General features: G+C 47.5%; 4 protein-coding genes and 1 pseudogene across 4 annotated transcripts; 3 read left to right on the forward strand and 2 right to left on the reverse strand.

The window, feature by feature from the left end:
• Positions 1–1,248: 1,248 nt before the first annotated feature.
• On the reverse strand, positions 1,249–5,220 carry leprotl1 (leptin receptor overlapping transcript like 1). Its single transcript, XM_029165604.3, has 4 exons — positions 5,064–5,220; positions 4,384–4,459; positions 3,949–4,135; positions 1,249–3,532 (listed from the first exon to the last, which is right to left on the reverse strand). The coding sequence occupies exons 1-4, from the start codon at positions 5,077–5,079 to the stop codon at positions 3,416–3,418; spliced, it is 396 nt and encodes a 131-aa protein (XP_029021437.1). The 5' UTR covers positions 5,080–5,220; the 3' UTR covers positions 1,249–3,415.
• A 657-nt stretch (positions 5,221–5,877) lies between these two features.
• Positions 5,878–12,098, forward strand: srp72 (signal recognition particle 72). Its single transcript, XM_029165586.3, is given in 20 exon segments — positions 5,878–6,036; positions 6,529–6,649; positions 6,950–7,070; positions 7,602–7,745; positions 7,873–7,984; positions 8,068–8,099; positions 8,258–8,382; positions 8,546–8,603; positions 8,698–8,829; positions 8,929–9,057; positions 9,293–9,365; positions 9,478–9,542; positions 9,622–9,717; positions 9,902–10,005; positions 10,255–10,332; positions 10,477–10,614; positions 10,718–10,755; positions 10,918–10,926; positions 10,929–11,076; positions 11,163–12,098. Coding segments are annotated over 20 exon segments (2,004 nt in total). The 5' UTR covers positions 5,878–5,936; the 3' UTR covers positions 11,344–12,098.
• Positions 12,099–12,273: 175 nt separating this feature from the next.
• Positions 12,274–13,521, forward strand: LOC114864669 (snRNA-activating protein complex subunit 1-like; annotated as a pseudogene).
• Positions 13,522–13,826: 305 nt separating this feature from the next.
• arl9 (ADP-ribosylation factor-like 9) lies at positions 13,827–16,969 on the forward strand. The gene is made up of 4 exons (XM_029165592.3): positions 13,827–14,346; positions 15,435–15,612; positions 15,681–15,856; positions 15,979–16,969. The coding sequence occupies exons 1-4, from the start codon at positions 14,089–14,091 to the stop codon at positions 16,153–16,155; spliced, it is 789 nt and encodes a 262-aa protein (XP_029021425.2). The 5' UTR covers positions 13,827–14,088; the 3' UTR covers positions 16,156–16,969.
• A 5,525-nt stretch (positions 16,970–22,494) lies between these two features.
• hopx (HOP homeobox) lies at positions 22,495–24,680 on the reverse strand. Its single transcript, XM_029165607.3, has 2 exons — positions 24,381–24,680; positions 22,495–22,727 (listed from the first exon to the last, which is right to left on the reverse strand). Exons 1-2 carry the CDS (start codon positions 24,531–24,533, stop codon positions 22,650–22,652), a joined length of 231 nt encoding a protein of 76 aa, XP_029021440.1. The 5' UTR covers positions 24,534–24,680; the 3' UTR covers positions 22,495–22,649.

The following is a 24,680-nucleotide window of genomic DNA, read 5'->3' on the forward strand; positions in this document are numbered from 1 at the left end:
AACTATACCTGGCTACAACTACTGCAGTTGACTGCTGGTGGACTGTTGTCTATTGGTAAATGCATAAATACAATAAATAAAATAGATCTTTCACCATAACACAATATAGTTTTACAGCAAAAAATACAAAATACATACGTACAAAAACATCATGATCATTTAGGGAAGACAGATCTTATTAAACAAGAGCCAGAGACACACAGAACCGACGCGTGGTCTCCAGCTTTTACCTTTGTCATGAGCCAGACGGGTGCACTTGGCCGTCAGGTACTGGATCTGGCTGTAGTCCTCGTCCCGCTGGGCTCTGAAGAACCTCCTCATGCCTAAGTGGGTCTGAACTGCTTCTCCCACTCTAAGTCTTCCTCCACCTTTCGAGCAGGGCGGCGCGTCCCATGAGGTCAGATGAGACACAGCGTGAACGTTCACTCCATCTGTGCAGCCTGAATGTCTTTGAGACTCTGGCCTGGACTGCACCTACACGGGACAAGTTTAAACATCAAACCAAGCTGTGTGTGTGTGTGTGTGTGTGTGTGTGTGTGTGTGTGTGTGTGTGTGTGTGTGTGTGTGTGTGTGTGTGTGTGTGTGTGTCTAGGCTTTGTTGAAATCTGGCTCAGTTTTAATAACTAATTCGAACTTACCTCATGCACAACATGTGATGCAGACTTTGTTTAAAAACTCAACCCCGAAGGCAACAAACGATACAGGACTGAGAGAAGGGCACATCGTGTCTGGGCAGGCGTCTGCCTCAGGTTAGTACCTTTACAAATATATGTATGGAGGATTTCATAACGGGAAGGTTTTCTATTTTAGCAGCTTGTTTGCTGTTAGTTTTTGTTTTCTAGCTTTGTAATGCAACCACACAGACGGCCCTACAACTGCGTGGTGGCTCAAAACTTTGATTTTACCATATTACTTTGCAAACAATAATTACACATTACTATATATAGTATAGATAGATATATAGAGAATATGTCAGAACGAGGAATAATGTGAGAAGCCTGTAAATCACCTGTGCAGATGTTTGAGTCGTTTCCATAATTTGCTGTCAGCAGAGACAAATGTATTCTTCCTAACCTTACAAATCAGGTGACCTGGTTATCATCAGTCTGTGTAGAACATAGTCATTGATTTCATAAAGGCCTGTTTACTGCCCCCTATTATATATCAGTGAGGTTTATTTGCTATAAAGACTGATACAACATTGAAAGAAGTTAATGTGCATTTGCAATCATTCAAAAGAAGCAGATGTTCAAAAATGGCATTTATTTAAAAATAAAAACAAACAAAACCACCATGCTGACTTCTTCCTTGTTCACACAACTGTAAATAGAAAATGCTTGACGTTGACATGTAGCATCCAATTAAATAAATAAATACAACATCCTCCCAAATTTTGAGGAGCAGACTGTCACATCAGGGAGATCACACTGGACGAGAAAACAGAAAATTCCTTCATCACTGGCGCCTCAGACTCAGAGCTGCCCTGCTGCAGCCGCACACACATACAGGCCATCAGGATAAGATAAGATGAACAACAGATGCTTGTGTAGATTAAGAGTAACATCATATTATGCACACATTTTCAGATTTCAATATGAACTTCTTTTTATTACAGATACTAAGAAGCTGCTGTTGTTGTGCTGCTTTCAACACAATCAATGCCTTCACTGTGGTTACGATCTCTGAAAGAGTCAGACAACACTCTTTTGATGAAACAAAGCAGAGAAACCTCCAAGCAGACTGAGTTTTTAGGTGTTGGCAGATTTCCAAAGCGGTTTTCTATCAAATAATTTTATTGATGCAGGATTTTTCATTATTAGTCTGTTCTTCACTTGTTAATGTGATTTAAAGAACATACCAATAATTAAAAGGTCAGACAGGTTTAGATGGGAAGTCAGATTTTCTCATGTCTGAACTAATTAATTGCTCTAATATCATAGACTAGATGGGAGGTGAGCTGTAGAGATTTGCTGTGCAGTGTTTCTTTCTTTACAAATAAAAGTACAAACCAGGTTAAACAAAACAAAAGACTTTAAACCTTTAATCTTCCAGAGATACTTTCAGACAGTACCATCGACAGGGGTTAAATAACAAAAAAAACTCAGCCTCTTAAATGGAAATGTTTGACACGCAACCCTGCTCCATGTAACTGCAAAAAGAAGAGCTGCATCTGACCAGACTGGCTCCACAAACTACAAAAGCTCACGTAGAGCCGACATACATTTCCTTCACACAGGCAACAGAACACTTTAAACTAGAAATATACATAACTGTGTGTTTTTTCTTCTCCTGGTGTGAGGAAATTGGGACCTAGTGTGCTTATCAACACCAAGCATAGAGTCTGGATTGTTTTACTTTGAAGGACTCCTAGTAGGCAAACTAGGAGCTTATGGGTTGTTAGGACTCGGATATAAGTAGCCGTACTGTAGCTTGGCCGCTGGCCTCAAGCTAATCCTACCTTAGCTGCCAGCTACTAGGACTTGCATTGCTGTCCTGACCTGACTGTGGGATGCTAGCACATAGAACAGTGAGGTAACAGCTATCAAATGCTAAACCCACATGGTGAGAAAGCAGGCTGCATCCAGGTGGAACCCAGGAGGTTGGTTTGTTCTCTGCAGAGACGCTCGGGGAAGCAGATCCTCTTAAACATTATTGTATTCGCTTGTTTTGATGAGAGATCCAACCGCCTTCAACCGTATCAATGCATGAATTTATGCACACTAATCTTTTTAGACTCGTGCAGAGTTTAACAGCTTGGTGGTTTTAGCATCACATTACACTAACAAAAGGCTGACAAGACTCCTCTCTAACAGCCACAGTAGCACTCTACAATAATCTATCGTTAGTGTTGGTGAAAGCTGAGCGTGTATTGTGCAGATCTTCAGTCAGTTTTACCTGATTGACGCTCATCTCTGCACTGACACTGGGCATGTCCACACATCTGGCCTTTTCAGACAGAAAAAGCTTCTGCCTGAGCTTTTTCAGACACCAACCAATCTTTGACAAAAGCAATTTCTGAAGAGATAAAGGAGCCCAGGCAGAGACCACCCCATCCTTCAGGTCATATGGATGTTTTTGACATAGTTTCACAGATAATTTACCATCATTTTGTCCAAAACACAATAAGAGCAGACACACAGATGCATAAAGGTCACTACACAGACACCCGAGAGCAAAACTGAAATGAAGAACAGTTCACCTGTCAACTATTTCCATCTCATTGTTTTCAGTCCAAGATACCGCTGGCGGTAAAAAAAACAACAACGGAAAGAAAAAAAGTATTGCACTGGTTTGATGCGAGTCTACGGATGGGAGGTCATTATATAAATAAAAACAACAAGAACCGAACAGTAATACCAGAATAGTAATGCTAATAAAAACAGTTCAGACTAACAGGTCCCCTCCCTCTGCTGCTTTACCACTGCTGCCAACTGAAGTCGTCATTGGATCCGAAGACGAGAAAGAAGCCGAGGATGGTCCCAAAGATGACTATGTTACCCGTTAGCACGAGCGCACACGCCCCCCAGGCGATCTGTAAACCAGCGCATTAATAATTCAGGTTAACAAAGGCTGCAGGGTGCTGCCAGGCTGCAGCGCCTATTTAGGCCAGGACCATCCACAGTTTAGTCCATAAGCTGCTCTATAGTCGTACAGTCAGGTGGTAGTTTTAAAAAGGACTTAACTTTCTACATCACATGACTAAAACTATGCTGATATGATTCTTAGTAACGTGATACAAAAGGCAGTTTAAAAAGTATTTACCGAGCAGATCACACTATGTGATGAAGCCAAAATTAGACAAATGTTACAAGGTTACAAAAATCAGTGAGAATAAAGATTATGTCTCTAACAACACAGTTTTTGTCCTGTTAATCACAGACTCTGAGATTTGTTTGGAAACACACTTGATACCCAGTGCGAGGGAACTAATAAAATACTGTGACTTACTACTTCAGCTCTGGCGAAGACGATAGGCAGGCCAAAGGCTGAGATGACGATGCCTGTCGTGAGGAAGATGGCCAGCTCTTTGCAGGCGTTACTGGCAGAATCTGTGTCATCAACCACTCTCCGCGAGATGCAGTAAGGGATCGGAGAGAGGATATAGAAGAAGAGCAGAAACAAAGGCCAGTATTTGCTGTGGAGAGAGAGAGACAAAAAGATTAAGTGAGACATTCTGGAAGTGAGCTAGAAACAAACGCAGTGATGATAAAGGATGCGGTCAAGTGAACTGAGGGATGAAGAATCAAGCGCTGTGCATCTCTCAGCACAATAGCTTCTCATATCTCGACAATATTCAGATGAAAATATTCCTTTAAAATAACTGGAAGGTTCTCGAGGGCCCACTGTCTCAAAATCCAGCTACAGCAGCTCATTCTTACTTACTCATATACAGGGAGGGCACATCCCAGCATGAGGAACATGAGACCAATGGCCCCTCCGAAGGACAGGCTGATCAGAGCTGCGAGAGACACAGGGCACAATCAGCGTCTTATCCCAAGACCCTGAAAATCACGTCCAGGCAGCAGGGCCCTGGCTGTTCCAGACAGCATGTGGTGAATCAGCTGATTTCACGTGAACCTGCCACATTAGCCATCCAAGTCATGCCATGCTAACGTTAAACTCTGCAAGCAGCGCGGCCGTTGCGGCTGTTCATTAACAGCGATAAATCCTCTTGCACTAAACGCAGCATCGCAGTTATCGGCGGCTGTGTAGTTGCCGTAACTGAAGTTAATGTGCAAATAGCGCCAGCACCACGACGATAAACACTACGTCTTTACGGTGTTAACGGAGAATCAATAAAACGCTTTAAAAATACATTCCGGCGTGGATTGCGTGTGCTAACTAGCTTAGGCTAACGTGCATTTAAATATGCCGTCTAGCTAGCTAGCTAGCTAGCGCTAATAACTGTATTGGCCCTGCAGCTGACTGTTACTTCATGCTGCTGTTGCCTAAGTAGCTGCACAGACGCACTCAGCTGCCTTTGTTATATTTTGACTAAATTGTGTCCATTACGTCTGTACTTTGATTCTCAGTAAAGTTAGTGAAAAGTGAAAATGACTTACCTTTAATCCCGGCCATTTCTTCTGGACAAAAGCTCGACACAGGCAGCCAGGCGAATGACAACAGTACCCAGTCTGCGTGCCGTGCTGCCTTCAGGGGCCGCTAGAATGGTCGCGATTATTTATTAAAACATAATTAAGTTTGGGTTCTGAAATACATAGTGGTTAGTATTTAAAAACAAATACTACTTATAAAGCACACAACATGAATAAAATATTAATATTTTAACATTGTTCGTATTAAATGGTTGGTTTACCCATTCCAAACGGATGATACAGCTGCAGTTTGTATATATGTTTAATAATATTATGACTTTTAATATTTGTTGCCAAAAGTCTGACAACATCAGTATCCACTATTGTTTTTGGTCAATTAATGTGCTTTTTACGGATTATCAGGTTGGCTGTGAAGGCATCGTTTTCTTCTATGGCTTCGAAAGAAAAACAAAAACTACACAAATCTTAAAATTTTAAAGGTTGAAATTTACAAACACAAAAACAATGTTGGATTCAAAGTGGTAAGATAATTTATTTAAACGAGTTAAGTGTGATGATTCTCTTTCTTCTTTTTGTTTTTTGGCGGTTGGCAAACTTGGTAGTGCATTACCGCCACCTTCTGTGTTGGAGTATTCAATGTTCATGAAACAACGTTTTATTTTCTACTCTCTAATCCCGTCTTCTCTACAAATTTAAACACAGCTCTGTGTCCTATTTTCCTTTCATCTAACAGCATCTTTACATCTTCCCCTGTTCTTTGTCCTGTCAGGACCTCTGTCATCCTGCCTGGTTTAGTGATTTACGTGTGTAAAAGTCTTTGGTAACCCGGATGTGTACGTCTCCCGTTTCCGGCGATCCCTGAGAGCTCAGTCAGCAAAGATGGCGAGCGGAGGGGTTTCAGTAGCCTCGTTATGGACTGAAGTGAACCGCTGCGGACAGAACGGAGACTACACACGAGCCTTGAAAGCTCTGAGTAAAAGTAGGCAGCTTTTATATGCAGCCAGCTTTCAAACGGAGCTGATCTGCTGTTAAACAGGACACATCGCTTTCGTGTTACTACATAGAACTATGTCCAGCAGCATGACCAGCTGTTAGCATGTAGCTAGGCTAAATGAGCTTCGACTTGTTGGAGCTTACAAACAAGGAATAAGCTACGCATTTCAAACTACGATTTAACAACGTATACATCGTGGACACAGTTGCAAATCGACCTGTTTCATAAGATCATTATGTGTATAAATGAATAGAAACCATTACGTCCCCTGTTAAATGTGTGATTTACTCTGACGTGTCCCTAGCCTTGCAGCTAAAGTAGCTAGAGAATTAGCTGCATTAGCTGTCAGGCTAAACGTTTACTGACCGTTTACGGTACTTGTTAATGGGAGTCAGGGTTCACACCGTAGAATCAACATGTGCTTTTTAAGTTCATCTGTGTTTCCAGGTTATTGCTAACGTGCGTCTTCTTTTGCAGTATTGCACGAAAATAGAGACGATGTGACGGCCCTTCACTGTAAAATAGTTTGCCTTACTCAAAACGGCAGCTTCAAAGAGGCTCTGAATGTCATGAACACGCACTCAAAAGTGCTCGGCAGGTAAACAATAACGTCACACCCACCCGTGCTTGTGTCACTCAGGACACGCAAGAGAAATCGGTACCACTTCAGCTTGAATGTTTCTATGGTATAATGTCATATGTGGTATTAATAGCCTGTTGTTGTTGTTGGTTGTTCATTGTTGATTAGTGAAAATAATTATTCAGTCCTAGTCAGTATTATCTATTAGGATGAATGAAAATGTTTATTTCAAGGTTTATACATAGAAGCACAATTTATGCTTCATGTATTGTATTTGACAGCATCTGCTAATTTAAAACCATCTCTGTCCTCAATCAGCGAGGTTGTGTTTGAGAAAGCCTACTGTGAGTACCGCCTCAACAGAGTGGAAAGTGCCCTGAAGACCATTGAAGCTGCTCCTGAGCAGACAGATAAGCTTAAGGAGCTTTATGGTCAAGTGGTAAGTGTGTTTAAGGTGGTTTATATACAAAGACATAAACATTATAAACATTGTTATCATTTGAGCCACAGTAGTAGTATATACATTGTCCTGACAATGTTGGGCACTGCTTTCATACCTTACATATCAATACTCATTTATAAATAAATGCGCAATGTGCAGGCCTTGTTATGGGTGGAACTTGTATGTGTTTCAGACAAAAAATTACACATACTTTTGTATATACCGGTACAAATAAACAAATCATAAACAGCGACATCTGGTGGCCAGTAATAATCAAAGCAGCCTTTTAAGATAAGTCAGAACACTGACGCTTCTTTTCAGACTGAGTGCCTCAACTCTTGTCAACTGATGTTTACGCTGATGTATGTCAATATTTCCATTAAACTAATCAGAGAATATTTCATGCTGTTGTAAGAATGTCTAGTAAAATATTTAATAAATCCTAAAACCTATCCTGAGCCACCAAAGACTTCATTTCGACAGAGTCAAGCCCTGTGTTGACTGAGGTTATCTTTTGTCATTGTCCAGTTGTACAGACTGGAACGCTATAGTGAGTGCAAGTCCGTCTACACAGACCTGATCAGGAACTCCCAGGATGAGTATGACGAGGAGAGAAAGACCAACCTGGCTGCTGTGGTGGCTGCGATGAGTCAGTGGGAGAAGGCGCCATTGGTAAAAGTGCCTGTTGGATGTTTACTTAGAAATCCCTCTTATATTTGAATATCTGAGTATTAAGTCAGTACTGTTTTGAACCAAGAGCACAGTCAATTTTTATTATGATGACCTTTTACTTTTTCAGGATGATCTGGGTCTGCCTGACTCGACGTATGAACTGTGTTACAACGCTGCCTGCACTCTGATTGGACAAGGACAGCTTACAGAGGCCTTCAATAAACTACGACAGGCAGAGGGTAAGTTCATTCACATTCTAACACCATGTCATGGTGCTGTTCTGCATTTATTTGAAATGACCTGGTTGCCTTTGGTTTTTCAGAGCTTTGCAGAGTTTCATTGGCAGATGATACTGTAAGTGTTATTATTTCATGTGTGAAGCTTAGAGGAAAAAAAATCATTGTGTTGTGCATTTCAGTGAATATACATTAAAAAAGAAAACAAGTTTGACATATGCACTAAAATTCTGAAATGCTTGGAAACTGGTAACAAATGTGTGTGTTCCCTGGCAGGATGTGACTGAAGAGGACATTGAGTCAGAACTGGCCGTCATTCATTCTCAGATGGCGTATGTCATGCAGTTACAGGGTCGGACAGATGAAGCTCTGCAGCTCTACAACCAGGTCATCAAACTCAAGTAAGTGCAGCGATCATAGCATGATCATAGCAAAAACAAGATGCAGATACTCATATACAGATACAGATTAGGTGGAATTTGGAGCTGTTTTGTGAAAGAACTGGTAAAGAACTTTAAGAAAAAATACTCTATAACACGCCTTAATTGTTTGATTTAATTTCAGGCCAACTGACGTGGGGCTCCTTGCTGTGACTGCCAACAATATTATCACAATAAACAAAGTAGGTGGACGGCATGTTCACTGATTTTACGCCTACACGTTTATACATATTCTTTCTACCTTGAAGCCAAAATTGTTCTGTCTTGTTCGTACAGGACCAAAATGTGTTTGACTCAAAGAAAAAAGTTAAACTGACAAATGCTGAAGGTGTTGAACACAAGCTGGCAAAGAAGCAGCTACAGGCCATTGACTTCAACAAAGCTCTGCTGTCTATGTACACGAACCAGGTGAGCTTGTAGCTGAAATGAGGCTGAGGGAGGCGCAGACATGGCTTCCAACCACACTCTGACTACAGCTGTCTGTCTGTTGCCATTTGCTGTCAACAGGCCGACCAGTGCAGAAAACTGTCTTCCAGTCTTGCGTCTCAGAACCCCGGTCACCCACGGCCGGTCCTCATCCAGGCTGCTCAGCTGTGCAGGGAGAAGCAGCACAGCAAAGCCATCGAGCTGCTCCAGGTAAAGAAATAACACCGCAGGTGGTTGTCAACTCCTCCTGCTCGTCTCTTAGACGAGGGCCGTGATTAAAATAGTTTCTTCTACTTAACATCTATGACTAAATCATTCCAACATGCACTTAATGTGAGCAAATATTTTCACAGCATCTAGAGCTGCAGAAATGACCCTTAAGCAGGATTCTAAATAATAATGTTTAATAACTTTCATTTGTGGTCATCATTGCTTTGATTTGCAGCATTTCTCAGATCAGCATCCAGAAAGTGCATCTGGCATCAAATTGACAATGGCACAACTCTATATAGTACAAGGTACCGGCTGTTTTCACATTGATCGATTTTTGCATCTTCTTTGTCATAAGGTGCAAGTAAAGGAGCCTTTTCTAAGAACGCAAAGGCTGAGTGTGTGTGTTACTGTCCTCAGGTCATGTAACAAAAGCTTGCGATGTCTTGAGGTCCATTGAAGAGTTTAAGCACAAACCAGGGATGGTGAGTCTGAAATGAAAGCATCGCTTCTATTGAGCTCATTTCTCACACTGTCCACTCACACGGTACCGTGACTCCTCAGGTGTCAGCTCTGGTAACGATGTACTCCCACGAAGAAGACATCGACAGTGCTATCGATGTCTTTAAACAAGCTATTGAGCACTACCAGTCTGAACAGGTGGGTGTTTGCTCTGTAGCAGGTTAAACGTGTGTAGCTGCACATCCTTGTTTAAAAGTGAGAAGCTGCTCTGATTTTGTGTGAAAGCTTGTTATGTGGAAATGCCGTGCAGACGTATCTCAGCAGGGGGTTTCTCACAGCCTGCATTTTTGCAGTGTGTCATTATGTCCTTTTTGCTGTGCAGCCCGGAGCCGCTGTCCACTTGGCTCTTGTGCGAGAAGCCGCCAACTTTAAACTGAAATACGGAAGGAAAAAAGAAGCTATTAGTGACCTGGAGCAGCTGTGGAAGTGAGTTACAGCCCTGAACAACACCCCTGCACTCGTACTTGTCTTGTTTGGCCTAGTGGTCAGTCGTGTTGCCAGATTTATGTCAGGTAGCTCCAACATATTGTTAAGCAGCTTGATGAACATCATTAAATTGTTCTGATACAACAAAGAAAACATAGATTACAGGATGAGAAATACCTGTGTGCCTCATGTTCAACAGTTCTTTGTTTTTATTCAACCTATTTTGTTTTCTTTGTTCTCTTGAAACAGGAAAAACACAAAAGACATCCACACACTAGCACAACTCATCTCTGCTTATTCTCTGGTGGACACGGATAAAGCCAAGTCGTATCCTATTGAAATGAAAGACACGAGAGCTCGAGCGTAATGGGAGTCTATCCAGCTACTTCCATACTCACTAGAGTTACCAAAGCTTTTAGTTTTATTTTACAACATAAGTTTTAAACAAACATTTTCTTAGCGCTGCTTCAGCCTCAGTAAACACCTGCCCTCGGCCGACACCATGTCCTTCAACGTGGACGTAGACGAGCTGGAGAACTCACACGGAGCCACGTATGTCAGGAAAAAGGCTGCTAAGGTCGTAGGAGAAACTCTTCCCAAAGACAAAGGGTAGGGACCACCGCAGACTCCCGTGATTTCAATGATGTTCACAGCCTTGTCCTGCTGAAGGTGCTCAGGCAGAGCAGGAATGATGTCTGTGTTTCTGTTGCAGCCAAGACGAGATCAAGAAGAAGAAGAAGAAAAAGAAAGGTATGAATGCGCTTCACCTGTTCACCAAATAGACCACAACCTTGTTCCTAAATAACTCATACGCTTTAATGCATACATAGTCTTTAAATACTTGTATAATAATTATACACTGAAACATGTAGTTCAGCCCAGTAAATGCTTCACGTATTTGCTCTTCTAAAGGGAAATTACCTAAAACCACGACCCCAAAGTGACGCCTGACCCTGAGAGGTGGCTGCCCATGAGGGAGCGCTCCTACTACAGAGGCAAGAAGAAGGGAAAGAAGAAGGAGCAAATCGGAAAGGGCACCCAGGGAGCGATGGCAGGAGCTTCAGCCGAGCTGTGAGTCAGCAGATTCTGCGCCTGTAGTTTCCCGCTGAGGTCGCTCTTTACTTGAATCCGTAGTGAAGGTCTCGTCTCTGTTGCAGCGACGCCAGTAAGACGGCCAGCAGCCCCCCTACCTCCCCCCGGCCGGGATCAGCCTCAGGCTCCTCCACGGCTGCCGCCAGCAACGTGGTCCCCCCACGACAGCAGAAACCCGCCGCGTCAGGGGCCAGTCGCAAGAAGGCACCACAGAAGAAGAAGAAGGGCGGCAAAGGAGGCTGGTAGTCAGAGGACAGAACGCGTCAGAGCGGCTACGGATCATGAAGCAGTGTCTGTGGCTTTTAAATCACAGAATTCATAAACATTTCTTTTTTTATGGATCATCACTTTAGGTTTAGTTTAATATTTCCCACCTCCCATTGTTTAAAGGACAATTCTGCCTAAGGGAAGTTTTTGTTGTTCTTCAGCAAAAGGTTGTGAATTTTATACAGTGAAAGTAAACAAATATACAGTTTTTAAGAAGCTCAAGGTCACGTGACAGGAAATGTGCCCTTACTGCGTAGTCACTAGTCATTCAAAATGCTCATTTGCCTGTTTCTACATCAAAATAGTTTCTATCCTTAAAGTCCCACATCTCCCACGGAAGCATCTTCTATGTTAAAGCACCTGCAGACAGTGATTTACTTTGACCATTTTAATTTAACATGAGTTTATAATATCATCGTCACCTCTTACTTTTCAATGTGTCCTGGTGCGACTCTGAACTTGAGAGAGTTGTCTCTAATGTCTCTCTGGTACCATCACCTTTTTAATTGCCCCTTCAATCAGGAAGACGACCTTCAGCCCGTTGGTGCTGGTGGGTGCAGTGTTTAAGACTATTATTTTAAAATCCCTGTTAGTCCAAATTCCAATGAAAGGAAATTTTGTGTTTACTTCTGTCAGATGCATGTTTTAGGTTGTGTTTTATGAGGAAAGAGACTATTTTGGCCAACAACCCCCCATTTTGTTAATACTGAATAAAACTTAATTTACTTCTGTGACCATTAATGTTAGTGTTTTTTGTTACGTAATGAGGGTGTTAGACCTCACAACCGATGATCTGTTTTTACCTCAGTGAAAAAGACTCAAGTACATCGTCATTTTCATTACTGGCCAACTACATTAAATTGGTGACTAATTACTATAATTAACTCCGCCCTCACACATGCGCAGGTCTTCTGCTGGTTGGTCAAAGCGAGGTCCACCTGGTTTATTTGGGATCTCTGAGCCAGAGTTTCACTGGTTTTACTGGTTGAGGTCTTGGGTGGTCGCGATGCCTCGCGTGCCGCTCATCTATTCCGATGTCTATTACAGTCCTCTGACTGAGGACGTGGAGGAGCTCCTGGCTCGTTTTCAGCACAGCGGCTCAGTGAGATACGAGATTTTTTCCGCCATTTGGAGGGAGATGCGCTTCTCGGACGTCTTCACAGGAATCATCAACATGAGCGAAATGAAGCGGTTCTGCAGAGTAACACTGGCCACAGCTATGAAATACTTCCTGCCTCCATACAGCTACCAGATCCGGGTGGGAGGCCTGTACCTGATGTTTGCTTTCTACCACTCCCAGCGCGCTGCACCGCCTCTGAGCAGCAGGTTCGCCCTCAAGGACTGGCCTCACATCCAGAGGTTTGTGAAAGACACCCTGGACGCGAAGCACTATGACGTGGCCTACGTCTATCAGAAGCTGGTTGCAGCCAAAGCCATCCACTACACAGCCATGCCTCATTCCTCACCTTCCAGAAGCAGAGGAAGCCGAAGCAGGAGCCCGTGTGCGCAGAGTTTGTTGGGAGGAGCACAGCGGTGCAGGAGTTCCTCTCAGCCGACGTGTTGGAGGAGTTGGCCAATATCCAGAACCAGTATGAGCTACACAAGAAGGCCACTGAAGAGGTGAACTCCAAGGTCACCATGACCCACCCAGACCTGGCGTCCGGCCTCAGAGACGCCGCGTCGGAGTTCATCACCTGGCAGCAGAAGACGTTCTCACAGCATCGTGGAGGCAGGAACTCCAGAGACAAGGAGGCGAAGGAGGAGGCGAGCCACAGTCGGGCCAAGCTGCTGTCGTCCATCAAGGACAAGAGCTACAGTAAGTTCCAAGAGGCGCCCAAGTGTCGGCGGCACCGCCAGGCGGAGACGGTGGACTCCGTCAGCGCTGAGCAGGAGAGCGCGCAGAAAAAGAGGCCTCCGTCCCTGAGGGCCCGGACCAGGAGAAGCCTTGGGGCGACGGAGGAGGAGGAGCGCAGGTTCCAGGCGTGGCTCCTGAGCGTCCCTGAGCAGAGTGAGGCGTTTCTGGTGAGGAAGAGCAACCGTGCAGCTCCGTAGGAGCTCTGCGCTCATTCACCGACTGCAGCGCCCGCTGTCCTCTTGATGCGTTAGTAGAGCGTATGTTAAATGTAAACATAGTCCTAATAAAAAGTCTCAATTCTATATTTGCTTGCTGATTTTTCACTGAGCAGTTTGGTCCTGAGCCTTGATGCACGGTTAAAGTCTCACCAGGTTCTGACAGAGTTCTGTAATCAAATGCTGGTTTTACCAAACGGCCGGGTCGGGCCTGTAAACACTGCTGTCAAAGCTGAACCGCATGAGACGCCCTGGAAACGTCTTGACGTCACCGTATGAGAAGGACTTCAGATCAGGCGTTTGCAGATTAGGGTTATTTTTATTATTATCACAGTATTTGATTAAGATCCTGCAGAAACCCGTCTTGCTGGAATGGACGTGCTGGTCTGCACTTTTACGCTTTGCTCGGCTCATTTGTTCACGTTGTGCATCTGCTGCCTCTGATCCCTCATCGGCCGCTTCTCTCAGGAAGCGCGCATCTTAAGCCTCCGGTTCTTAAACAATGCCGGGCGTAACTGCGCCCTGATCCGGTCGATCTGAGGCACTGCATCAACAAAGAGCAGCGCACTCGGGCCGGAAATATCGTGTGGAGAAGTTCCTGTCTGCTAATCTACTTGTTGAGGAGACGAGGACGCAGCGACCAGGAGCGGCGGCATGTCGGCTGGAAGGGCGGCGGGCGTCCTGTGCGCCTCCGTCGCTGCAGCGGGAGGAGTCGCGTACCTGATCTGGAACCTGGCGTCGCCGAGGGAGGAGAAGGAGCCGAGGGAGGGCGAGGGCGGGGGGAGGGGAGAGGAGGAGGAGGAGGAGGAGGAGGAGGCCAGAGCTGCGCCGGACGCCGTGGTCGCTGCTGAAGCCCGGCACGTGAACGCACCTCTCGGAGCAGCGCTCGTCACAAATCAGACCAATCAACAGGTATTTACTCAGAAAACGTGTAAACGAACACGCTTCAAGCCTAAATATCCGCCCAGTTCACTCAGCGCCTGCAGAAAAGTGCAGGGCGTCGAAATAAGATGATTTCAACCAGTTTCTGTCGAACATTATGATCTTAAGATGGGAATTTAGCCAATTGCGTAATTACTGTTAAAATTTGCAGCGAGAGAAAATATCACTTATATTAGTTATTAAAATTTTTCATTTAAAAGTCTGATCTTTTATTACCTTTTTAAACATATTTAAATCAAAAGTTTGAAAACGACAAACCAAAAGAAACAGGTTGATGACTTTAAAGCATTTGAACCATGTTTTGTTTGTATTAAGGACAAACTAACAGAATAATGTAAACTACTGTGTATCATGAATAGAACATTGAGAAGGGATCATTGATAACTGTCCATTAACGTAACCCAGCCTTAAACCTGTGTGTGTGTGTGTGTGTGTGTGTGTGTGTGTGTGTGTGTGTCTGTGCGTGCCTGCCTGTCTGTGTGTCTGTCTGTGTGTGTGTGTGTGTGTGTGTGTGTGTGTGTGTGTGTGTGTGTGTGTGTGTGTCTGTCTGTGTGTATGTGTGTATGTGTGTGTGTGTGTGTGTGTGTATGCCTGTCTGTCTGTGTGTGTGTGTGTGTGTCTGTCTGTGTGTATGTCTGTGTGTGTATGTGTGTGTGTGTGTGTGTGTGTGTCTGTCTGTGTGTATGTGTGTATGTCTGTGTGTGTGTGTGTGCGTGTGTGTGTGTGTGTGTGTCTGTCTGTGTGTGTATGTGTGTGTGTGTGTGTGTGTGTGTGTGTGCATGTCTGTGTGTGTGTGTGTGTGTGTGTGTGTGTCTGTCTGTGTGTGTGTCTGTCTGTGTGTGTATGTGTGTGTGTGTGTATGTGTGTGTGTGTGTGTGTCTGCCTGTCTGTCTGTGTGTCTGTCTGTGTGTGTGTGTGTGTGTGTGTGTGTGTCTGTCTGTGTGTGTGTCTGTCTGTGTGTGTATGTGTGTGTGTGTGTGTCTGCCTGTCTGTCTGTCTGCCTGCCTGCCTGTCTGTCTGCCTGTCTGTCTGCCTGTCTGTCTGTCTGCCCGCTGCAGTCCAGGCCCGACCCGTCCGGGGCGTCACAGGTGCTGGTTCTGGGTCTGGATGGCGCCGGTAAAAGCAGTCTGCTGCACTGTTTTGCCACCGGTGGTTTGGACCTGGACACGGAGCCGACGCAGGGCTTCAACGCCGTCTCCATCAGCAGGAAGGAGCTGCACATGGAGTTTCTGGAGAGTGCGTCTCGTCTGGTGTGAGTGGGCTGAGGTCCGCTGGGCGCGTCTCAAGCGTTTGTGCTCTTTCAGTTGGAGGCAGCGAGGACCTGCGGCCGTTCTGGCAGAGGTACGTGACGAAGGCGCTGCTGCTGGTGTTCGTGGTCGACTCCTCCGACCCGCGGCTCTTCCCAGTGGCTAAAAAGCATCTGCACGAGCTGCTGACCTCTGACCCCCACCTGCCTCTGATGGTACTGGCCAACAAGCAGGTGAGAGGAACGGACCAGGGCTCCAGGTGGCAAATAAACAGCACTCCTGTCATGGAAGGTCTGATTACTGATTGTGCTCTGTTTTCTAACTTATTATATTACGTGTCTCCTCGTGCTTCCAGGATCTTCCAGGTTCCTGCAGCATCACTGATCTCCATGACGCTCTCGCCCTGTCCGAGGTCGGAGACCGCAGATTGTTCCTCATCGGCACCCACGCGACGAAGGGCGAAGCAGAGCTGAGCTCAGGCGTCCAGGATGCTCAGGACCTGATCTCCCAGATGGTCTGTGAACACAGATGAAACGCGACGCACCGGTTCCTCTCTCAGATTTAACAGGTCTTTGCTGCTGCGCTATTTGCTTAAAACCTTTTATTTTAATAAGTGTCACTTGAACTGTTCATGGTTAGATTCCTACTTATTGGGGAGTTATTGTTATTTTAAATCAACACAGATGTTCACTTTTAACGCGTTGGCCTGTTTTGGCCACGTGGGGGCGCCAATGTGCAAGGACTGTAACTGATGGAGCAGCCTGTTTCTAGAGGAGCTGTTCCTACAGCTACACTGGTCAGTTATGTTAATCATTACTTTATTCTCCATGAGTCGCGTTACCAAAGCATAGTTTTCTCTCACTCTGGGACATTTTACCTGCACCTGTGAACCAGTGACTTCCTGAAGTGGTTTAAAAACCTGACCATTGTCAGCTTTAAGGTGCAGCAGGATTTGACTCATCAAAACATTGTTCCCCCCGAGTCACGACACACTCACACCGAGTTGTTTATTCTCTCATTTGTTGAGCCTGTTTTCATTTTAGGCTTGAAATACAGCAACGCTCGTCGTTGACACGTTGCCGTGTGACCAAAGTGCTCGTTGTCCTCCATTATTAGCAATTTGAATATACGAGGCTTTTACCAGTATAAGTCATCTCTCGCTGGCGTTGGTTTGTGGTTACAGATTTAAATTCTGAGGTTGAACAACACTGTTGCTTTGATATGCAGCTTTCTGAGGATTGTAAAATGTTTTTAAAAAAGGTTTTCAAATTTTTCCAGAAATGTTGGACATGGCCTTAAACTTTCAGGTTTTTTACACTTAAATAAACAGTTAGTAGTAAAACCACTGGGTGTGTGTATTCCTTTTAACCATTGACCTGCTGCAGACAGTCAGTTGCTGTGGTTCTACATGTATTAAACCAGAGATAACCTGTCTGGGACCTGGAATCTGGTCAAAAGGCCTCACTGTTGCATCGAAGTGTCACCTTCCACCCGGCGAGCGACGCCTCACGGAGGCTCGCGGCCACAGACTCCAGTTTCAAAGTGTGGATCCGGTTTCTGAGGATCCTGGACCCGTAACAGCAGTAGATCAGGGTGACGGCACCAGCAGGAGCAGGACCAGACGAGCGGTCGGGACCGACACCAGCCAACAGCCAGATGATTCCCAGACCACGAGGTCGACAGCCTTCACACGTTTGATGCTTTCAGACTGGTTACTTCTGTTTCACTTGGGTTCCTGCAGGTGCTCGATCCAGGTTCCAAGCATCCAACAGGTGAGACGGCATCAGGAAAGTTCCCAGTCTGGAGCTAAGTACCTGTTGACTGTTATTATTATTATTATTATTATTGTATTGGCTTTTGTGGATAAAGCAACTTTGACCCAACCAATAGAGTGACTCTGTTCTTCTTCTGCTGCGGAGGTAAACTCATTTATTACAGATTTGTTATTGTTGGCTCGTTTTGCAGAATCTTGGCGCTGGCGCAGCCCAAAACCTCCAGAACCGTCTGGGCTACGACTCCGTGGTGGGTAACGGTCGCCCGTTATGTGTTGTGACGTCCTTTCTTCACTGGTTCTGTTCTGGCTGTTGCCTCAGTCACTGATCCAGTATCACTGTGGTCAGTGCTTCCTTCCCTCAGAGCGTTTTCTGTCAAAGCTACACAATTAAATCCAGATGTTTAAACTCTGACTGTGTTTAAACCCACTCAAAGCGTCATTGTTTCATTTTGTAATCGGTAAATGTTTTGAGAAGCGAGGTTCTGCTTGTGCACCAGCTTGTTCGTCACCGCAGCCGCTTACTGGAAGCTCTCCTCCTTTTCACTGCGCAGTGAGAAGCTGCTGTGGGGCGACCACGAGCCGATCCGGCCCGTCTCCATGTCAGCGCTCAGAGCCGTTCCAAGCGCTCGAACCCAATACCAGCACCGAAGGGCGGCGTCCGCGTGGGAGGACCCCCCACGGTACTGGTGAACCCACGGTACTGGTGAACCCACGGTACTGTGCTTTACTGGTGCCTTACTGGTGAACCCACGGTAGTGTGCTTTACTGGTGCTTTACTGGTGAACCCACGGTACTGGTGAACCCACGGTACTGGTGAACCCACGGTACTGGTGAACCCACGGTACTGTGCTTTACTGGTGCTTTACTGGTGAACCCATGGTACTGTGCTTTACTGGTGCTTTACTGGTGAACCCATGGTACTGTGCTTTACTGGTGCTTTACTGGTGAACCCACGGTACTGTGCTTTACTGGTGCTTTACTGGTGAACCCATGGTACTGTGCTTTACTGGTGCTTTACTGGTGAACCCATGGTACTGTGCTTTACTGGTGCTTTACTGGTGAACCCACGGTACTGGTGAACCCACGGTACTGTGCTTTACTGGTGCCTTACTGGTGACCCAGTCAGGTAGGCCCGCGGCGCAGAGTTTCTGCTCCTTCTGCTCCTTCTGCTCTTTGTCTTCATGCCTCGGCATATTCAAAGAACTGCTGGCTCTGCCGGCGGCTAATGCCTCCGATGTTCCTCTGAGGCTCTTTGGCTCAGGTTGGACTCAGGAAGCTGTAAAGTGAACGTCAGGACCGATGCCAGCTGCATCAGACGCCCCCTGAGAGGCATCGGGTCCAATTAGCCCAGCGCCGCGACGGCAGAGCAGCTCCCGGGGCTTTTATTTTGACATTGTTTCCCCGCGTCCGTCGTCAGATTACATTTAAATGCAGCATAATGGAACCCGGCACCGTCACAGGAAGTGCAGCTCATTGCTCAGAACTGAGCTTTGAGTAATTGAAGATGACGGTAATGAGCGTCTTGTCGGGTCAAAGGAGCCGAGCTGAACCTTAAAGCGGCCAGAAACTGAACTCAGATTGTCGTTATGAGAAAAGCCGTTAATAATTCAAACGTCTTCACTGAATGTTGTCGTTGCATCATTCATTAATTAGTTGATTTTTTTTATATGAAACAGTCAAATAAACATTCAACATTTTAAATTGAACATGAATGTTGTTTTTAAAGCTTTTGTCCTCGGCTCATTTAACATCAAGTGTTTAAACATGAAGTGTTTTTGTAAAGTGATTATTTTCCGCTCGTACCTTCGTCATCAGCTGAGCACTGACATCCTGACATCCTGCACCTCCTCCTGCACCTCCTGCTGCGCCTTCCTTCTGCTCCATGCTCTGTTTGTAATGGATTGTAACAGCTTCCATTTCCTGCAGGGAGGAGGAGACGAGCTTCTCCAGGAGGACGCGCGGCGCTTCCTCCAGGACGTCCCAGTATGAGACCGCCGTGCGCCCGTCCACAGCCAAACCCGGGAGCAGCTCCCAGGACGCGCGGTACCGACCCGAACACTTGGGAACCTGTGATCAAACTAATACCTGACATTTACAGAGTGTGGGAAAACAATAAGCATCTAGTGAAGAGAGTCCTCAGGAGCTCAGACCTGGACAGAGAACAGGACAAATCGAAGCAATGTGGAGCCGCACTGGGAAACTGGCTCAGGTGCCTGTTTTAAAGGTTTGTCCCAGTTCCAGCTCTGGCTTCAGACTCTCTGTGGAGTCGAGCATTTAATCGCTGCAGAATAAAGCGTATGTTACAGCTGAGCCTGGTCCAACACTAACGCCTCCACTGTGGGTGAGGACGCTGTTACTTCACAATCAGACTGTGGGAGCGCGAGCAGCGCAGACAATGGAGCCCATTGTGCAGAGTTCAGGACCCGCAGGCGGTCGGAAGCTTGTTTGTAAACGCAGCTCGCTGCTGTCGGACGCGTCCCGGGTTTCTGGTTCTGGAGCCAAAATGAGCGTTTGCAGAGTTGACCTTCGATACTTTGGCTCCCGGTCGTCACACCTGCAGGTTTTTCTTCCACGCAGCAGCTTTAAGGCCTTTGTCCCGGTCCCACAGAACCGAGCCGGTCCGTCCCACAGAACCGCTGCTGCAGCGCTCCAGCCCCAAACGGAACCACTCGGACTATGAGGGCAGCAGACAGGTGACAGGGACCTGCTTTTGTCCTGTTTGCCAGTAAATGTATTATATATCAGCACATATTGATATTCTCAGCATAAATGAGCTCCAAACATCTCCCGACAGAGCGTTTCCTCTTCCAGAACCGCGTCACTGGTCCAGTTGTCGCTGCCCAAAGTGAAGGAGAGCAGCACCTGCCGCGAGCTCGGACGCACGCACGGGTGGATCTGGACCCGTACGAGCTGCAGAGGACGGACTCACACCAGGCGCCGCTCCATGAACCTCGGGTGGTTCTGGCCCGACCCAAACCGCTCCCCAAGGACCGGGTCGCTCCACGAGAGCCAGAGTGGAGCCGGAGCGACGTCCACAAGCTCAGCCTCAGCCGCACGACGTCGTTTAAACGGGAGCCTGGAAACGAGCTTTAAAATGTGAACCGGTTCAACTGAAGGACCGAGTGGAGCAGCGTGCGTCGGCGCAGGTCTGTGGATGTGAGTGTTTGGTTTCGGTGCTGAGGATAAAACCACATCTGCAGCGTTGGTCTGCTCTGTCTGACACATTGATCCACTTGGGTTCAGCGTTAGTGTCACCACTGAGAGTCTGGGACCGTGGAGACTCCTAGTATCTGCAGGCGGTAAATTACGCCTCGCTCGTACATTTCAGCACATGGCGTCCTCTGCTCTTCAGGTTCGTGTGCCAGGTTTTGATTTGAGGCAGATGTGAGCGCATCGTGTGCAGTTATCGGCTTTGAAAACGCTGCCATGTGATGGATGTGCAGCCAGAGACCAAGATTTACTGGACTCCGACCCTCAGAGGAGGCCGAGCTGAAAGTCAGAGCCTCAGGTGTGGGCAGGTCTCTGTCTGGAGCAGAGCCCGACCGGACCGGAGCCCGACCGGACCAGAGCCGGACCAGAGCCCAACCCGACCGGTCTAACGCTGACTTAGTGGCCTAGCGGTACCGGCTACGCTCTGCAGTGGTCGTGTTTACATCTGGTTCCGTCTTTGCTCCACCTTCTGCTGCTCAGTGGAATTAAAGCAGTTCTGCAGGAGCTGCATTTGGTTCCTGCAGGATCTCTGCTTCTGCTCCCAATGTAGAAACTAAACCTTTACTCAGCAGGAACGCTCTTTAAGGTTACTTACTTACTTTTTTTTAACTTATAAATAACTTACAGAAGAGTCGATTTGAATTTTCTGTTTCATTTCACAGGATTTAAATGAGCCCAGACCTTCAACAAGCAAGAAGCTGTTGGATCAAGATGCGTTCGAGTCATTTATCGCTGGACACGTTTTTGAGCATGTTTTATTCTGTACCGATGTGAGGCTGCCGTTCCAGGAAGCCGCGGGTCAAACTGGCAGCAGTGACTGTGGTTTGGATCAAAAGCCGCTGGACGTCAGTCATCAAACCCAGTGTTTGCTTAATGAACCACGGCTTCTGCTGCAGAGGTGAAAGCAGTAACCTCCACGTGGCTCCGTTCATGGTGTAAATGGGCCGAAACCGGAGAAACAGACGCAGGAAGAATGTGGCCCGTTAAAACGCCCGGCGCTCAGGAGCAAAATGGCCGACGGGTCAGAGTTGATGTGAAGGTGGCGCCGCTCCAGGAGCCGACGGATGAAGCGGGAGGATGTTTGATGTTGGATCGTGAAGCTGCTGATGAGCTGAAGGCTGTGCTGAAGCTGTAATAAAACCTGCTGTTCATTATAAACGCGTGAACGTCGCTCCTTGATCGGCTGCTCCCACGGGAACAACCGCGCGGTTTCTTCCGACTGTCGCAACGCGCGGAGCAGAAGTCAGGCTGCAGGAAGCGCTGGTGGAGGATGCCCTGCAGCTCCCAGCGACGCTCCCAGCAACAGCAGCTCATTCACAGTCTGCTCACGGCCTCCGGCGCTGGTTCCACTGGTCCCGTCACTCACCGGCGCTGAGCGGACCCGCCTGCTTCTCTGGACCCGTCCTATGTTCGATGGATGACTCGTGTTTAGCTTTGATCTGCTCCACTATGAAGTCACGGTGTTTGATAAAAAGTCTGCAACAACTGTTACTGCATTCTTATGTTCTTTACTGATCCCACATCAGTGAAATTCTGGCCAATCCTCATCCATTGTTGTTGAGGCAAACAGTGGAAACCCTGAGTTTCTGGTGAGATCACGTCCTCCGTCACAAAGGAACGGGACAATGAATGACATCACCTGCCACTTTGTCCCATTGCGCTGCTCTCGTGTCCGGCCTCTGGACGCGGTCCAGGTTTCTGTTTCCAGCAGCACGGACCAGAACCACGCGCGTCCTCTCACTGGCAGCCAGGCCTTGGCTCCGCTCCCCGCTGAGCGACAGCACATAAACAAACCTGAAAACAAAGGAAGGCGCTCCCGCCCTCCTCCAACGTCATGCTTTCATTGTATAACTCACCGCAGCCTCAAAACACGCTGGGACATTTAACTTAGAATAACAAGTTTATTTCTGTACAAATGGTTACAACACAAACACCTTCACATTCTGTAAGTTAATAGAGCTTCATAGATACAAAGGGGAGGAGGGGAACGGGGGCGTGGGGTCCAGTTGAGAATAGGGTGGTGCCGGAGCTCCAGGCCGGTGTCAGTCCAACACGGACCCCCGTTTGGCTGGAAGCCCCTCCGACTGGCGCCACTGAGCGTTACGGAGGTCGAACCACTTCTGGAAGCAAGAACAAGCGCAGACAGGAGTTAGAGGCGGCGACAGGACGCGCACCCAGAAAACTCTGCAGCCGTCACATCTGGAGCCAGATGTAGCTGCAGGTCCACGTGTGACCGTCACTCCACACAAACAGCAGCTCAGCACGTGGCAGCGAACATCAAAGCTGCTTCACAGCCGCCGATGCACTGAAACACCCGAAACGCGCTGGAGAGAGGGATTCACAGCAGCTCTGACATCATCCGGAAAATGATGGGCCCAGAACTTTCCTACGCGGCGCCGGACGACGCTTGAATCTATCCTGACATGTTTCCCAACTCCCCGACTGTGACGTTTAGTCAATAAACCGCACAAACGCAGGTTCTGAGCCTTGAGCTGTGTTGCATAACGGCGCCTTTTAAAGCAGAGGAAGTGAGAACTCACACGGAGCGGGAGCGGTTCTGTTCCAATGAGAGCTTTGTGAGCAGTGTGGGAGGAGGAGGGGGGGGGGGGCAGGTCTGATGAATGAACACTGCTCTACCTTCAGCTCCTGCTGGTGTTTTCTGAGCCGCGCCCTCGGCGCCGCTCCGCTGCCGGGTCCAATGAGGCCAGGGGCCCTCGTGACGCCCTGGTTCCGGCTCCGCTCGCGCCGCAGGAGCGCGAGGCGCTAACGTGATGCGACGGTGTCGAGTGGGAGCGAAACGAGACGCCTCGTTACTCTGCACAAACACTGAGCTGCAGCGGTTCTGCCCAGAGAACCAGCGCCAACCTGCGTGTGCTGCACGGTGCAGCTCAATACTCAGATCAAGTGCACGCTTTGACATTTACTGCGAAGAACACGGTGAAGACACAGTTTGTGCTGCGTCTGAGCAACGCTGCAAAAATCTGGAGCAACTCGTTTGTGAGCGTGTTGGTGAAATGTTTCTGCTGGGACGGAATCTATAAAAAGGTCCATGTTGCAGCTCTGCCTCTCCCACACACACGCACGCACGCACGCACGCACACGCACACACACTCTCACACACACATACACACACACACACACGCACACACACACACACTCACACGCACGCGCACACACGCGCACACACACACACAGTCATGGGGACATTTGCCTGCGTAATGAACCTCAGGGCTCATAATAATTTCCATCCAGAGCAGATAATCACGTTTATCTATGAAAACAAAAACCGCCGAGCGCTTCAGGAAACGAAGGTTTCACAGCTTCACGGTTCTTATCGGAGCTTCACATCTGCTCCAGATGTGACGGCTGCAGAGTTTTACAGTAGCCAAACGCATTCCTCTACGAGCGGGACGTGTGAGTGGGACTGAGGCGAGTCACGGGCGGACTGGCGTTTAGTTGAGGTGTTTTAGAACCAACGGCTTCCGCCGAACACGCACGCGGCAACAAAGCGTTTAAAACGAGCCGCATCGCGTCACTAACAAACGCAGTTTCCTCCACGGAGTGAAAGTCCAAGAACCGGACTGTGACTGGACTTCATCACCGGGAGCTGCTCCGCGGGGCGCTGCCTTCTGCCTCGGGCTTTTCCTCATGACTCATAATATGTAGTATTTCACATACTTTTCACATACTGGGAGTAAAACGTCTTCTACCCGTTTTTTGGCAGGGAACAGTTCACGTCGGACTCCTGTTGCGCCGCTGAAGCTTCTACTCACCAGCGTCTGCTCCTCCGACAAACCGGACTCCGCCGCGATCAGCATGAGCGTCATCCCCTCCGGATGCTTGGTTTCCCTGTTGAAGCAGTTCTCCAGCACCTTGACCTGCGCCTCCGACAGCTGCACGCACTCCACGGCTGTGCTGGCGGACATGGCTCCTCCTGCTTCCACTCTGGCAGCTCCGGTGAGCGGCGGCGCACGGCCTCAACGCGCTGGAAGGGACCGTGATGCGCAGACGCGGACGCGCGGCGCAGCGGGAGCTCACTGACAGCTGTGGCGCGTGTGTGCGCGTGCGGCGCC

This window comes from Betta splendens, chromosome 10 (genome assembly GCF_900634795.4).
Source record: "Betta splendens chromosome 10, fBetSpl5.4, whole genome shotgun sequence".
Taxonomy (NCBI): Eukaryota; Metazoa; Chordata; class Actinopteri; order Anabantiformes; family Osphronemidae; genus Betta; species Betta splendens.